The sequence below is a fragment of the Ornithodoros turicata genome, chromosome 1 (genome assembly GCF_037126465.1).
Source record: "Ornithodoros turicata isolate Travis chromosome 1, ASM3712646v1, whole genome shotgun sequence".
NCBI lineage: Eukaryota > Metazoa > Arthropoda > Arachnida > Ixodida > Argasidae > Ornithodoros > Ornithodoros turicata.
This window is the reverse complement of record NC_088201.1, coordinates 19,445,541-19,460,993: the sequence shown is the minus strand read 5'-3', so window position 1 is coordinate 19,460,993 and position 15,453 is coordinate 19,445,541. Positions and strand designations below refer to the sequence as shown.

The 15,453-nt window shown below is 46.9% G+C and overlaps 1 protein-coding gene across 3 annotated transcripts in view; it reads left to right on the top strand.

The window, feature by feature from the left end:
• Window positions 1-15,052, top strand: part of LOC135377596 (frizzled-5-like) — a 43,407-nt gene extending 28,355 nt beyond the window's left edge. Inside the window, exons 1-2 of one of the 3 annotated variants that reach the window (XM_064610130.1) lie at window positions 9,423-9,541; window positions 10,808-15,052. In XM_064610130.1, coding sequence (XP_064466200.1) covers window positions 11,024-12,793 — 1,770 coding nt within the window. In that variant the 5' untranslated portion in view covers window positions 9,423-9,541; window positions 10,808-11,023 and the 3' untranslated portion in view covers window positions 12,794-15,052. Of the gene's footprint in view, window positions 1-9,422; window positions 9,568-10,807 lie in introns of those variants that run through there. The other 2 variants (XM_064610129.1, XM_064610126.1) reach the window with 2 other exon arrangements.
• The last annotated feature ends 401 nt before the right edge of the window (window positions 15,053-15,453 follow it).

Sequence of the window (15,453 nt, the reverse complement as noted above, 5' to 3'; positions counted from 1 at the left end):
GATATAATTCGGAATGATGGTTGGCTAGGAGCGTGCTATGTGGTGAAGTTCTGTTTTAACAGTGTATCGGGGTAGCCTCCTCACTGCCTGGGTCATCTACTCAGATTCAAAGGCTGCTCTTCAATGTATAGCCAACATGGGAATACGTGGATCGCTCGCCCCAGTTGTCACTGATATCCTCCATCAGGTTCAGCTTCTAAGCGATCACGGTCATCATATATCCCTGCAGTGGGTCCCGGGTCACTGTGGTTTGAGCGGAAACGAAGAAGCCGACAGAGCGGCAACGGCTGCCCAACAGTCTCGGACTGTTGTACCAACGGTGTTATCAAGAGGAGACAGGCGATCACTTCTGAATGAGCTCATTCAGCCACTAGCTCGCCAGCAGTGGAGTCGGGACATCACTGACAGGTCTCTCATGTATTCGGTGGATCCCACTATGTCCTTCTCAGTTCCTGACCGTTTACCACGCTATTTTACGTCCCTCCTGCACAGGCTTCGTCTCAACGTTGCCTTCACTCCCCAATTCAAGTGCCGAATCGGATACTGTGACAGCTGCCTATGCTCCAAATGTGGCGTTGAAGTGAACATTGAGCACGTCCTAATAGAATGTAAGCTCTACGAAACGGAGAGGCGGCAACTCTGTGCTCAGCTGAGTGGTGCTAGCCGACAGACGTTCAACCTGGCTGCAATTCTTGGCCCATGTCAGAGCCATGTCCAACACCGTCGAGGACTTCTGATGTTCTTGGAGTTCCTCTTGGCTACCGGCTTGCTCCAGACGCTGTAGGGTCCTCCCCTGCATCTCAAGGACCATTGGCGCTTCTTTAATGTGCTTCTTCCTTTTGTGCGACGTATAGCGTTACGCAACCAGAGGACGGGAGTTCGAGTTGTACTTGCATATAACTTCATTCTCATATCTCACATCTCATGCTTCTCGTGTAATGGGGTAGGGTACTGCTCTCAAGTGGTGAATCACCCCAGGCCATAGTCATGATTTAGTTGTTGTTGTTGTTGTTCCTCACTGCACTGCACCTTATACCACTCTAAAAACTTCACCGCATAACACACTCTTATCCAACCATCATCCCGAATGACACAGTTCTATCTTCCTGTTTGCTGAATACGGGAGGCGGACACCTTTTTTGTAATACTTATGCAGTTGCGTTAATTGTCAGAAAAAGGCGTACGCCGGGATGACGGTATCATTTTGTCCAATGGTTGGCCTTCAGCGTGTTATGTGGTGAAGTTCTAGTTTTAGAGTGTACGTGGCACTGTTAATCCAAGGGGGGGGGGGGGGTAATGCCAAAACAGGCTTGCCGTTTTTGGGCACACGCGAGTGAGCATAATCACAACTTAAGCCAAAAAAGAAAAAAAAGTGTAGTAAAAGTAAGTAAAAAAGGGTAGTGAAAGTGAGGGTAGTACAGAGGGGGGGGGGGGTAATGTCTTAATCGACTGCATCCTTCTTTCTCCTGACTCGTTGAAAATGGGATGGACCCTCCTGTTATGTGGCGAAGTTGTGTTTTAACGGTGTAGCAGGGATGGGCAGTAATAGTAATACTTTCTATTATAATACTATTACTGTAATACTTTTGAATATTTGTATTATGTATTATAATACTTTTGAAGGTGTAATACCTTCCCAGAGGTCCTAGGTCCGACCTGTTACGTGTCACCGGTGCACTTTATCAGTAATTTTTCGTTTCCCACAAACATTTGGACACCAACAAGGCCCCTATTATTCCTCAGCCCCAAATTATCCCAAAGGGAGTGACCTTGGGGCCAGAGGTTACTGGAGGCTTCCTCGCATTCCTTCCATTTCAGCGTCCGTAAAGATTAGTCATCGTATTGCAAGCCCTTCCTCGTATGAAAGAGAGTGTCCAGTCCAGGCACCCCTGTACGGGGTTTGCGCTATGCACAGTTACACACTTTTGAACGGCCCACATATTTATCGCCCAGGCTGGACGAAATCAAGACTGTGGCACACTGAGAGCAAGCTGTTCACTGTGATTGAACTGATCAGCGCTATCTCATCATATTCGGAAAAGCCATGCCCTATAGAGGACTACCTCTTTTGAGAACATGCTAAACATGTAAGCATCTCAAATAAAACGTTATTGGAGAACGACTGTCTCGACAAGTAATGCGCAAATTATATACAGGGTGTTACCCTATAAAAGTCTACCCGTGCCGCCATGCCGTACTCGCCAATTACTCAATGCAGGTGGCACATTGTGCGATCTTCATATAAAGCTCATAAGGACATTTAATCTTGGTGAATTTCGAAGTGATTAAGCGCCGCAACACGAAGTTATAACTCAAAACGTGAAATTCCCGTAGTCAAAACAATCAAGATGGTGGCGTTGAGAAGAGCACTTGCCATGCTGCTCCCCAGACGACGACGTGTCGCATATCCTGCCAGCCGGATGGAACCGCAGTTTTCATTTCGCTTTCGTGTAACTGTCGTATTTTGCTCAGAAGTAAGCAACATGAGGTACGAAAAATGCCGACGTACTCAGCAGAAGACACCCCAAAGGGATGTCGTCTGCTTACTGAGAGGCGCCATCTTGGCTGTTTTGCCTACGGGAACCTCACGTTTTGCGCTATAACTTTGCATAACGGCGCTCAACCACTTCGATATTTGCCATGGATGAATGTCCTTATGAGGTTTATACGAAGACAACACATTGTACCGCCTGCATTGAGTAATTGGCGAGCACGGCATGCCGACGCGGGTAGACTTTTATACGGTAACACCCTGTATATTTCTGATTTTGTTTTCCTTTCTTTCTCCCCAAGTTACGTACCAATGTATTACTAGTATTCTCGTGTAATACACTGAAGTATTAGTAATATGTATTATAATACCTCAGAATCAAAGTATTACGTATCAGTATTATAATGCCGATTTTTAGGAAGTATTATGTATTAGTATTATAATACAAAATATGAGCATTACTGCCCATCCCTGCGGTGTAAAGTGCCAGAGCATACTGCTCAGCTGGGCGCGATGCAAAGCAAGTCGTCTAAACATTGGACAGATACGTCATACGAGCCTCTCGACAGAGTAAATGATAGAAAGAACATAAGGCAGAACTCGGTGACTGGTCAGCTATTTTTCGGTCAGCTGGGCTGCAGTCTGTGACTCCCTTTCTCAGGGCCCTCGTTCTACCAGGGGCAGGCAGTAATACTTCCCATAGTTCTCTCCTCTGATTTGTTGAAAACTGTACACTCTAAAAACAGAACTATACCGCATAGCATGCTGTGTTCCAACCATTGCCAAGAATGATAGGGTTATCGCTTCTGATTCGAAGAGAGGGGGGCGTACGCCCTTTTGTGGAAATTTTCATATATCCAAATTGCTACAAAAAGGCGTACGCCCCCTCTCTCCTCGAATCAAAAGCGATAATCCTATCATTCGCGGCAATGGTTCGCGCACAGCATGCTATGCGGTGAAGCTCTGTCTTTAGAGTGTAGGCGTACACTCTTAAAAATGAACTTCACCGCATCGCACGCTCCTAGCCGACCATCATCTCAAATGATATCGTTATCTGCCCTGATTTGATGGAAACGGGAGGCGTACGCCTTTTCTGTGACACTTATGCTGTTCATAATTGTCACAGAAAAGGCGTACGCCTCCCGTTTTCAACAAGTCAGGACAGATAACGATATCATTCGAGATGATGGTTGGCTAAGAGCGTGGTATGCGGTGAAGTTCATTTTTAAGAGTGTACGCCCCGCGCTTTCCCCCGAACAGGACTGATAACGGTACCGTTCTGTGGAATGGATGGCCTTGAGCGTGTTAGTTGGGGAAGTTACGATTTAAGGGTGTGCACTCTTAAAAATGAACTTCACCGCATAGCACGGTCCTAGCCAACCATTGTCTCGAATGATATCGTTATCTGCCCTGATTTGTTGAAAACAGGGGGCGTACGCCATTTCTGTGACACTTATGCTGTTCATAATTGTCACAGAAAAGGCGTACGCCTCCCGTTTTCAACAAATCAGGGCAGATAACGATATCATTCGAGATTATGGTTGGCTAGGAGCGTGCTATGCGGTGAAGTTCAGTTTTAAGAGTGTGGACGACAAAAAATGGGCCGTTCAAAATTATGCGACCGTCCATGCTGCAAGTGCCCACAACAGCGACATGCTTATAGGGACGCCGGAGGAATGCAGGAGAGCCTTCAGTAACATCTGACCGTGAGGTCACGGTCATTGGGGGATTTGGAGTAAGGGCAGAATACAGGGCCTTGGGGGGGGGGGGGGGGGGGGTTGTGTCCAAACGTTTGTGGGACACGAGAAAAATACGGATAAAGTACATCGGTGACACTCCGTAGCTTGGACTTCGGAGCCCTGAGTAAGCATTGCACGTTCACTCTAAAAAGAGAACTTCGCCGCATAGCATGCTGTGCGCCAACCACTGCCACGAGTGACAGGGCTATCGTTTCTAATTCGATGAGAGATAGGGGCGTATGCCTTTTTTGTGTCAATTATTATATATCGAAATTGCCACAAAAAGGCGTACGCCCCCTTCTCTCTACAAATCAGAAGCAATAGCCCTATCATTCGTAGCAGTGGTTGGCGCACAGCGGTGAAGTTCTGAGTGTTCCGGAGTATTATGATAGATGTAATACTTCTATTTTGTGCACTATAATAGAGATACAAATACATTCAGATAATGAATATTATAATATACATAATGCAAATGCTCAAAAGTATTACAGGAACAGTATTATAATACAAAATATTACTATTACCGCCCACCCCAAGGTGGTATAGAACACGCCGCGATCCCCGCCACCCTATAGCGCGCTGGAAAGTCCGGCCCAACGTAGACTCGGGCCCAACTTCTCCAAATGTTTCTGCTTTTTCCGAACCAAACTAAAAAGCACCATTTTGTCACGAAGTAGTCTTCTTCCAGAAAATATTGTGTAGGCTTTGGTTCGCTCGCGAAATAGAGTCGAGCGTATAGCAGTGCTCTACGAGGCGCGTCCTTGCTCTGTTTGGGACCGGTGTGTACTGCAGTTGCTACGGATCGATGCGCGAGCCGTCCGCATATTCGGCCGCGGGTGGGTTTTGTTTTCACGATTGGGCTCCGGGACGGCCATAAATTCGCGGCGTGTGATTTTACGAGCTGTTAACGTCTTCATCGTTGTCGACCGGAACTGGTGGGCGGCTCACGCGTCCTTTTATTGGGGCTAGTCACGGCCGCTCCCCCCGAATTGCGTAATCGTAATTTATGGACAGCGTATCACTGCATGTTGGAGAGCCATCCTCTTGTGTCTGACAACGTTGCAACAGTTTCACATTTCGCTGTCGGGCAACCTGAGCACGTGGTACCACCGTAACCACCAGCTCTTCGTTAATTGAGAGTAGTGAGTTTTCGTATACAGTACGCTATCGCCTTTGCGTACGTAACGGGTAGCGTTGGTGGTTCTGCGCACGCGCAAGACACAAGCAGGGCTTTGCGCATTGCGCAGAACCACCACGCTATCCCATACGTACGCAAAGGCGACAGCGTACGTATTACTAAAACACTCTCACAACAGAACTTCACCGCATAGCACGTTGTGCACCAGCCACTGCCGCGAACGATAGGGTTATCGCTTCTGATTGAAAGATAGAGAGGGGCGCACGTCTTTTTCTTTTTTTTTTTTAGCAATTATAATATATCCAAATTGCTACAAAAAAGCGTACGTCCCCCTCGCTCTTCGAATCAGAAGCGATGACCATATCATTCGAGGCAATGGTTGACGGACAACGTGCTATGCGATGAAGTTATGTTCTGAGAGTGCAGTGTTGGCAAACCGTTGATAGCGCACTCTTATAAATGAACTTCACCGCATTTCACGCTCCTAGCCAATCATCATCTCGAATGATATCGTTATCTGCCCTGATTTGTTGAAAACTTTTGTTGTGTGTTTGTTGTGTGAAAATTTGCTCAACAAATCAGGGCAGATAACGATATCATTCGAATTTATGGTTGACTAGGAGCGTGCTATGCGGTGAAGTTCATTTTTAAGAGTGCGTGGTTTGCGTAGAACCGTATCACCCGGAACCAATAAGTGGATAAGAGTCTGAGTCACGCACGGCTGCAATTGGTTCCGATTGGCACGATAACCAACGGTTTGCTAAAACTGTCTAGTATAGTATGCTGACGCGAGCATCACATATCGTTGTCGCGAAAGGGAGTGTGCCTCCAAATGAAACTGCAGAAATGTAGCGATGATTCATTGTGCTTTAAACGGAACTCTTTATTGGGCGGAATCAATCCCGAGTAAAAGAAAGTGGTCCCTTCTGCGATCGCTGCGCACTGCGCGCCATAGACGCATTAATTGATATTTGTCTCGCATCCTTTTGAGTCACAGTTCCTCGTAGCGAGTCGCTGTAAAAAAGAGTCCATTAGCTTCGATTAAATATCGTTGCCCGATTCCACGACGCGCTGCTTCATGTAGCGCTTCATGATGGACCGGCATTCTACGAAATTCGTTGCTTCACTTGTGTTGAAAGTACACCTTAAAACGCGTCACTCTAACCATTGTCGAGTTTCTTCTCTTGTCCGAAGAGAGGACCCCGAACTATTTTGCAAAGTGGTTCTTCCCTTCTCTTGTCGTCTTTCCAGCAATTATGGGATGATCTCTCTCCACTGCGCATGGCATAGCATGCGCAGCATTGACACTTAGTCCCCAAAACAGCATTTATGCGTTTTGTATTTCCCTTCCTAACGTTTACACAGAGTACTGTGCTGCGTAAAATGCGTGAGATATTCCGGCGTTAAGTCGTATTTTGTTCGTCCCGTATTTTCTTCCCTCGACCGTACTCTCCCTTTCTGCGCTGAAGAAGACAGACCGTTGTGATCCCTTTCAATGGACATTACAGATGTAATGACGAGATGAGTCTTAGTGCACGTGCAAAAAACTAACAACATCCGGTTAGTAAAACATGACATTGAATAAGAAATAAGAAAACGAAACGTGGGTCGTGTTCGAAATCGTGAGCTCATGTTTATGCCCCTGCAAAGCAGTTGGTTTGAGGCACCGGAAGCAGCCCGTAACTATAGTTATCCAGTTATCCCCAGTCAGCCCAAAAAAACTCTTTTTGATGACTGCCTAATAATGATATTAATTGGGAGTCTACTGCTGACTAGAGTTTCTGTGTTGCGTCATGTGCATTTTTGTATGTCTAATAGCAGAAAGGAAACGTACTCGACGAAGAAAAAAAGCGAAGTGATTATTATTTTCAATTTCTAATAAAATCTAGCTAATAGCAATCTTCTGTTATAAAGTATTGTGAACCTCAGTTATTTTGAAAGTTACTTCGTGTATTTTCGTCAACAAATAAACTATTGTAGAGGAAGACCCCTCCACATGAGTCCCGACCGGCGATGATGGTATGCCACGGAGAGGCGATGACGGTGGCCTATCTCCATGGCCGCGCCGGTGGAACTGAGGCAGGTGCCCCAGGCGCGTGGCCATCTTCGTCGTTGTCCACGGCCCGCTACACTATCTAAACATTTTCACTTTCGCCGTCGTAAAAATATGTCCTCTATGGGATACGAACATTGTTTTTTCGTGGGAATGGCTTTCAGTCACGACTTGGAGCCTAACCATAGCTCGAATGGGTACACGTGGCGTTTGGCAAGTGTATTGTGTGGTGTGTCTAGATGTGTGTTGAAAACATCCGATTGTATAACGCTTACCATAACTTTTTTTAATAATATTACAAGCCTTACACTTGCAAGCCTTTCTTTCTGTGGCTGACATGGCGTCTGCGTCATTCTCACAGCGAAATGCTCTAGAGAACACAGTGAGTGGAGCATGTATTACTTCCGTTAATGAAGTCGGACGAGATAGCGCAGTAGGGTTTTTCTTTTCTCGTACAAATGACGGTGAATACAAGCGGACGAATTTGTAGATCCATCGACCACAAATCTTGAACAATCAAGTGAGTCGTTCATTCACAGGGTCGATTAAACAGAAATACAATTACAGTGTACAGCCAGATCGCCTTGGAGTTCGCAGGTCCTCGTAGCAACCTGCTTGCTGAGCAAGTCAGCAAAACTGCGCCCTCATTGATACAGATAGTCTTGCTGATCGAGCCTTTTCTGGCTGATGTTACTACCTACCTTTATACCGCATTATCGTTTGCCCGCGCCAGGTGTTCCTAATGAATGAGATCGGCTTTCCGGGAAACTGAAACTCGTTCACAGTGCGCAAGTTACAAGTCAGGAAATGTACTCTTTATACAAAAATTAGGGTATTACTTAAGCGGGGAAACACCCCCATGACATCATCATTCATAATTCAGTTGTTGTAGTTGTTGTTGGAGGTTTCACTTTTACGGGTACAATACCCTGAATACACCTTTGCGTGGATCGGATCAAAACCCGGCTTTCTCTGCAATTATCATCCTACTGCCCAACTCCGCTGCACCAAGCGTGCACAGAAACACCTTGGGCAGCAACGTCATCTGCAACAAACATACAACAACAACAACAACAACTGATAAATTAATGATGATGAATGGGGAAATTCGGTGGTGGTGGTGCAACAAACATACACTCAATGTGTTTGAAACCAACCTTAGCACTTCTTCTTCTTCTTCAGCCTCCATCATACCATGGCACCTCACTTCGTCGTGACTTACGTCCCCATTTTTTATTCTTCCTCTATCACGTCAAATCACTTAGTATATCTCTATACAACAATATAGTTCCTGAATTGTGTATCTACGCAAAATACACTCGTATTATTTCATTTTTCCGTCATGGATGTGTGATCTGCTGCAACGATGACCGCGCATGACCGTGTTTTTCTTTCTTCCTTTCTTTTTTCTTAGTTTGGTAACACCTGAACGTATAAGCAGCACTCAAATTCACCCTCACCCCGTTCTGACCCTACTAACTTTATCACTCCGAAGCACTTCTCCCGAGAAATAGATCTTACATAAAATGGAAATAAGGTTCTCAGCGAAGGTCGAAGGCTGCGCCATAGCAATGTGTCACAGCAAGAGCGGACTAGGACTAATCACTCAAGTGAGCGAACTGGCTGTGGTTTAGGTACAGAAAAACATATGCTACAGTACAGCAAGTATCGAGAGGCAAGTAATAGCGGGGGAGCTTGTTACCAGTTATTTTCAGTATGCCAGATGCATCCCACTAAGCACGCAGAAGAAGAAAAAGAAAATGTTGTTTGCAACTGTTTTAATGGAAGAAAAACAGCACGTTCTCCATTGCGATGCGTGGTGGTGGAAAATGAGCATTATTCCCGAAGTCTTACACATACAACACTCGTTCATGTGTGCCCGTATATTGTGACGCGAAGTTTTGGAAGGGCGCTGTCTGCTTACCTGCCTCAGGACCTCACGCGGAATGGTTCTGCACAGGACCATCCCGGGAGGCTTATAGTAGATGCCGACTTATTTGTAGCATTTCTCTGGAGTGCGGTTTATGCATGTGATCATGTGCGTGTGGCTATGAGCAGTTGCGTGGTTGCCTGAGGCATAAATGTCGGCTTGTTTCGGCATGAACTAAAAATCATTCTGGGTACGTTCCAAAGGGCTCCTATAGAGGTTAGTTCAACCCTGAAGTGAACTGTAATGGAATGTTATGTGTCCACCAACTTTTTCGATAGCGTTTCATGAGGTATATCAGTGACTCAGATGACGTCAGTTCCACCATTTTCAAATTTAACGCGAGCATTTTCTTAAAGGGAAGCTCATATCCCACGCTAAAAACGAAATAATTTAAACGCAGGATTGCGATATCAATGTCCAGATATAGCATCACAGCAATTGCGATGACGGTAAAATGTTGTCTGTCATTCCAACAACACCAAGCCCAGCAGAACACGGAACAGAAGCTTCCGAGATTCTCATAGCAAATTTGACGTCTCGAAATTTCCTGGAAATTTCATCCGGTAATGGTTGCACACAAGCTGTAGCAATGAACTTGTGGCTCAACCATTAATTCGTTACATTAAAAACCTACAACAATGCAGAAAGAAAGAAACAGGATACGAGTAACTTGTAAATCAGTTATAGGCACGGACTGGCTGACGAGCCCGCTCGTGCATTTCATGGACGACGTCTATTTCGCGGGTGTTAGTATGTATGCTCTCCATCAACTTTCAAGGGGCTGCATGGACTTTCCTTCGGGGGATTTTTGAGTGACGTACCCCACACATACGCCATCTGTGTGGTAAAAAGAAACGCATCTTTGCAGCCAGGTGTTAATACCCAACACAATCGTTTTGTACCTCTAATACCTATAGTTGTTCTACCTACATTTTTTCCCATCCCCTCAACTATGTACACTCGCCTAACCACCGCGTCCCCAGTTCATTAGGAGGTGAACTTAGCCTCTTTCGTTGGACCCCCACGATCTCCCTCTCCCTCCAATGTCTCGTGCATTCTCCAGCTCAAGCAGCTCGTCACGGGACGAGCCTTTAGAAAAACAAGGCATTCTTCAAGCTGAGGAGGGGTACGTCAAGATTTAGCCCGGATTAGGACGCGTCTCCTTTTCCCGCTTTGTGAAAGCTGAGCGAGGTCAGAGTGTGACGGGAAGTGGGAGGGTGGAAAAATGGGACGCTCACGCTCTAAGCCTTTAGTACCTCTCATTTCTCCAGAAATATTTGGCTTCGCTTTCTGTCTTTTTCATGCCGTTCTTTTCTCCGCTGTCCACACATTCCCTCAAATCGCGCGCTAATTGTCATTACCCCAACACCTGTCTCACTCTGAGAGCTCTCTTTCTTCCCAGTTGTTTGGCGTGCGCCACGACTGTGCTAACGCATGGCTCCATGCTTTTTCGCAGATCGGTGACAGCGAGGCGGGCGACACCTCGGTGAGCAGACGACGGAGAAGCGGGCCTCTCTCCATTGGCTGATCGGTGCCGTGACGTCATCCTGAAGCTTGGAGCGCCCTCCCGCCCAGAGAGGGGGGGCTCCATTTGGGCTACGAGCCGGTGAAAAGTTGACAGTGCCATGTAGCGAGCTCCTCGTGGAAGCACGTGAGCCGGTTCGCGGACATCATGCGACTTGTATTCGTAGGGGCCCTGGTGCTTTCCCTTTCAAGCGGGATGGCACTGGGCCGCGAGCGCTGCGAGGACATCACCATTCCAATGTGCAAGGGCATCGGCTACAACCAGACTTACATGCCGAATCAATTCAATCAGGAGACACAAGATGAAGCCGGGATGGAAGTGCATCAGTTCTGGCCACTAGTTGAGATCCAGTGCTCGGACGACCTCAAGTTCTTTTTGTGTTCGCTCTACACTCCAATATGTATGGAAGAGTACCCTAGCAGCGTGCCAGCATGCCGTTCCGTGTGCGAGCGGGCGCGTGCGGGTTGCGCACCAATCATGCGGCAGTACGGCTTCGCGTGGCCAGAACGTATGAACTGTGAAGCCCTTCCTGAGTACGGTGACCAAGAACACTTGTGCATGGACTCCAAAGAAGGTGCTCGCCCAGAAGGAATGCACAATAACTACGTTGTGGTAGGGTCACCTGCAAAGGGAACACCTGCCAAGGAACGTGGCCGAAATGGTGGCAGTCCAATGCGGACACGAACTTTCACAGCGTCGGGCCGCGAAAGAACGCGTGATCAACCATCTAGTGAATGTAGTTGCCACTGCAATTCGCCACTCGTCAATACAACGGACCCTCATTTCTATACCCGAGATGCCTCGTCTGTGGTACCCGAGTGCGCCCTGCCCTGCAGAATGTTTTACTTTACCGGCTCCGACGAACGTTTTGCAACCTACTGGATTGGAGTCTGGGCTGTGTTGTGTTGCGTATCAACGAGCCTCACTGTACTGACATTCCTGATTGACACAACGAGGTTTCGTTACCCCGAGCGGCCAATAATATTTCTATCGTTCTGTTATCTTATGGTGTCCGTCGGTTACCTGGTCCGTCTTGTACTGAACCATGAACCCATCGCCTGTGACGGCAACATCGTGCGGTACAACGTTTCCAGCCGGCCGGCAGCTTGCACCGTGGTCTTCATCTTGCTCTATTTCTTCGGCATGGCAAGCTCAATGTGGTGGGTCATCTTGACACTCACATGGTTACTCGCGGCGGGACTCAAGTGGGGAAACGAAGCCATCGCCAGCTACTCGCAGTATTTCCACATCGTTGCCTGGATGGTGCCCACCATAAAAACTATCGTCGCCATTCTCCTAAGCGCCGTGGACGGCGATTCCGTGGCAGGCGTCTGCTACGTGGGCAACCAGAATATAGCAAACCTGCAGGGGTTCGTTTTGGGCCCATTAGTCGTGTACTTATTTCTCGGCACGTCTTTCCTGCTGGCAGGTTTTGTCTCCCTGTTCCGTATTCGCTCCGTCATACGTGCGCAGGCCCGAGTCAAGGCCGACAAGCTAGAGAAACTAATGATCCGCATTGGAATCTTCTCTGTACTGTACACAGTCCCGGCCACCGTCGTCATCGCCTGTTATTTTTATGAGAATTATTACAGAGAAGCGTGGGTACGTCGACTTCAATGCCCATGTACCAAGAACAACGAAACGCCAAAGCCACATTTCTTCATGTTCATGGTGAAGTATTTCATGTGTCTAGTCGTCGGCATCACCTCTGGTTTCTGGATCTGGTCGGGAAAGACCCTCGAATCGTGGTGGAACTTTTATGCCCGTCTGTGTTTGGGACGCCGACGAGGTCGAGATGTCGTCGGCGAATTTCCGGACCCGCACGTCCGCACATTCAAGCAGTCCATAAGCCCTGTCAGCCACATCGGTCAGCTGTCTAGTCATGGTGGCAAGCAGCTTCCCCTTTCCCATGTATGATGCTCCGACTCAACCAACATGACATAATGTCACCGTCTGGCGTCCCGTACCCATACGTGGCTCTTCGTCGGTCTCTCTAGTCCCGGCAGCTAACCCTACCGAACGTGACCGAAGAGCGCCTCTGTCAGCAGCTACGCTAACAGACCGCTTCACAACCAAGACGTGCCAAAGCTGCAAGAAGGAATCATCGGCGAGGCTGCACGCTCTATGTCGCCATTGAACCAGGTACAATATATCAGTTCCACCATGTGGTCAAAGTTTGTATAGAATTCACAATTCTGCTCAAATGTCCGATGAGTAATTGAACGTGGCGGCACGACACCCCCGTTCAATAGGCTCACCCACAAAATGAATTCATTCTGGTAATATGGTGTCTAGTAACACAGTTTGTGAGCCAGTAATATGTTACAATCAGCAATGCAATATACGGTTCTTATGTGTGTTAGAAGTGTCAAGTTATTGTCCCTGGGTTGCCGGTTGTGCAGGTCATATCCCGCGTGGGGTGTCTCCCGATTCAATATATACATTTACATCACTTCATTCACCAGAGAGAAGGAAAACCATGTACTGAGTCATTGTACGTGTGTGACAGCCACCGGAGTGAGGAGTTTTTTGAATGAACTGTTTTTGTGTGTATTTCGTAACCAATAGCAGTGTTTCTTTTTTTTTTCTTCAAAAGCACCACTTTAAAAGTGTAACATTCTTCGCGGGTAATGTGCAGTTGTTTTGCCACTCGACGGTTCTTCTACGACGATCATGGCTATTGCGTATTATGCGCCAAAACATAGCCATGCGCACTGCTACGTTCTTCCACATGACACCGCCCTGGTCGGCTACAGCACCGTACTACATTTGTGACTTACAAGGAGCTCGAAGCATACACCTTTGTTGTAGTGTGTTGTGTCGGGCAGAAGCATTCAAAACTGCGCGCACCTCTTTCTCGACAACTTTCAACTCATAACATTGTCCTTGGGTGTTATACTTGGACATGAGCTTGTCACCCGAAGGAGTTCTATTATGAGAAGGAAGTAATGAGATCGTCGTATTTGAGAGAACGCAACAAGTCATAAAAAAAAAAGAAGTAGTAAATGCACGTTGGGACCTTGCAATGACATGACTATTTGCACAACTACAGACTTGCCGTTCGTCCTACCGCCCAGAACTATCTACACACCATTACGCTGTGTGCTTGGGGCGCTCCACAAAAGATATATGCTTTCCACAAAATTGTCACAAGGACACCTAGACTTACAAATTCCTTTGTTGTCTCGTTCCAACGCCTGAGATATATGTCATACTTCCATTTTCGCGTGACGTTGAACTATGCCAATATTAAGCGCTTTTACATCTTGGGTTCATGCGAGGCAAGCCAGCTTGCGCATCGCTCATGCAGAATTTAACGGTTACACTTCATAATGGTAGGTTCTCAACACGGGCATTCCGTGGCGTTACGTGCCCGAGTGAGAAAATTAATCGGATTTACTCCGGCGCCCTCCCATGGCGTTATGCCCTTGCATTCTTGCGGAAATCCCTATGCACTGTGTTACAATGATCACCTCTTCTCGTTTGTAGCGAAAGTGTGTAACGCGGTCGATGTTTCAGAATGGTGGCTATAAGCAGTGCACAGCTGTATATTGAAAACTGAACTGTGAGAAGAAAAAAAGTTGGTGTCGCCTCGCGGCGTTTCTTTTTCGTTGTAGAATCGCAAACTCTTGCACTGCCTGTATACCAGGCACAACGAGTAGCGCACGCGGTTAAATGTCACGTGACAGGTGCTGTGATGAAGCAGACGTGTAGCGCTGCCATGGTTTGTTGGTTTGTGTGGGCTGGGCTGGTTCTTATTTGTTTCGAAGTGTTGCGGTGTGCTCAATAAGAAAGCTCACTTGTTTGTAGCTGTGGTCGTCCCTCTTGACGGGTCAGTTGATATACGTATGCCCGCAAGTAACGCCGGCAACTCTTCTCCCACATAAGAAGGAACATATCAACAGCGGCCAATGTTTTCGACACTTTTACTACAGACAAAAATCTCTCTTCGTGAAGGAAAAAGCGAAGTTCCACAGGGTCCCCAGAGTAAAATCTCATTATTGCATATACGTATTCACCCTTTTCTGTATAGTTGATGTGTACATTTTGTTCATAAGAGGATCACTATCGCTATTATATTATTGTGCCCATTGAGTATCGTGCGCTGAACATCTGTTAAGTGTGTATTATTTAAATGTCTATTACCATTAAACACATTGTTGATATCAATCCTGATCGCTTCTGATGTTCGTGTCTTATTTTGGAGGCTGAAATGTTGCTAAAGCCCACTGAAGTGTTGGCCTCCACTTGAGTTGGCTTTGGACAAACGAACCGCAAATGCAGATTACAGATCCACAGCTTAATGTCAACTAAACGAAACTAAGAAAACGGCACTGGAGAACAGCTGGAGAACAAACGCAAAGCACTCCTGTTTCATATTTGCTGCCAGTGCATACTGCAGCTGGTTGTAGGACCGGTTAATTTCGCCTGATTTCGCCGACCCCACCTCATCACAGTGCGTCGTGTCTGATCGGACGACTGCGCGCTTTCGCACGTCAGCATACCAAGATTTCAATTTACCTGTGCACTCTAAAAAACAGAACTTCACCACATAACACGCTGAAGGGCAGCCATTG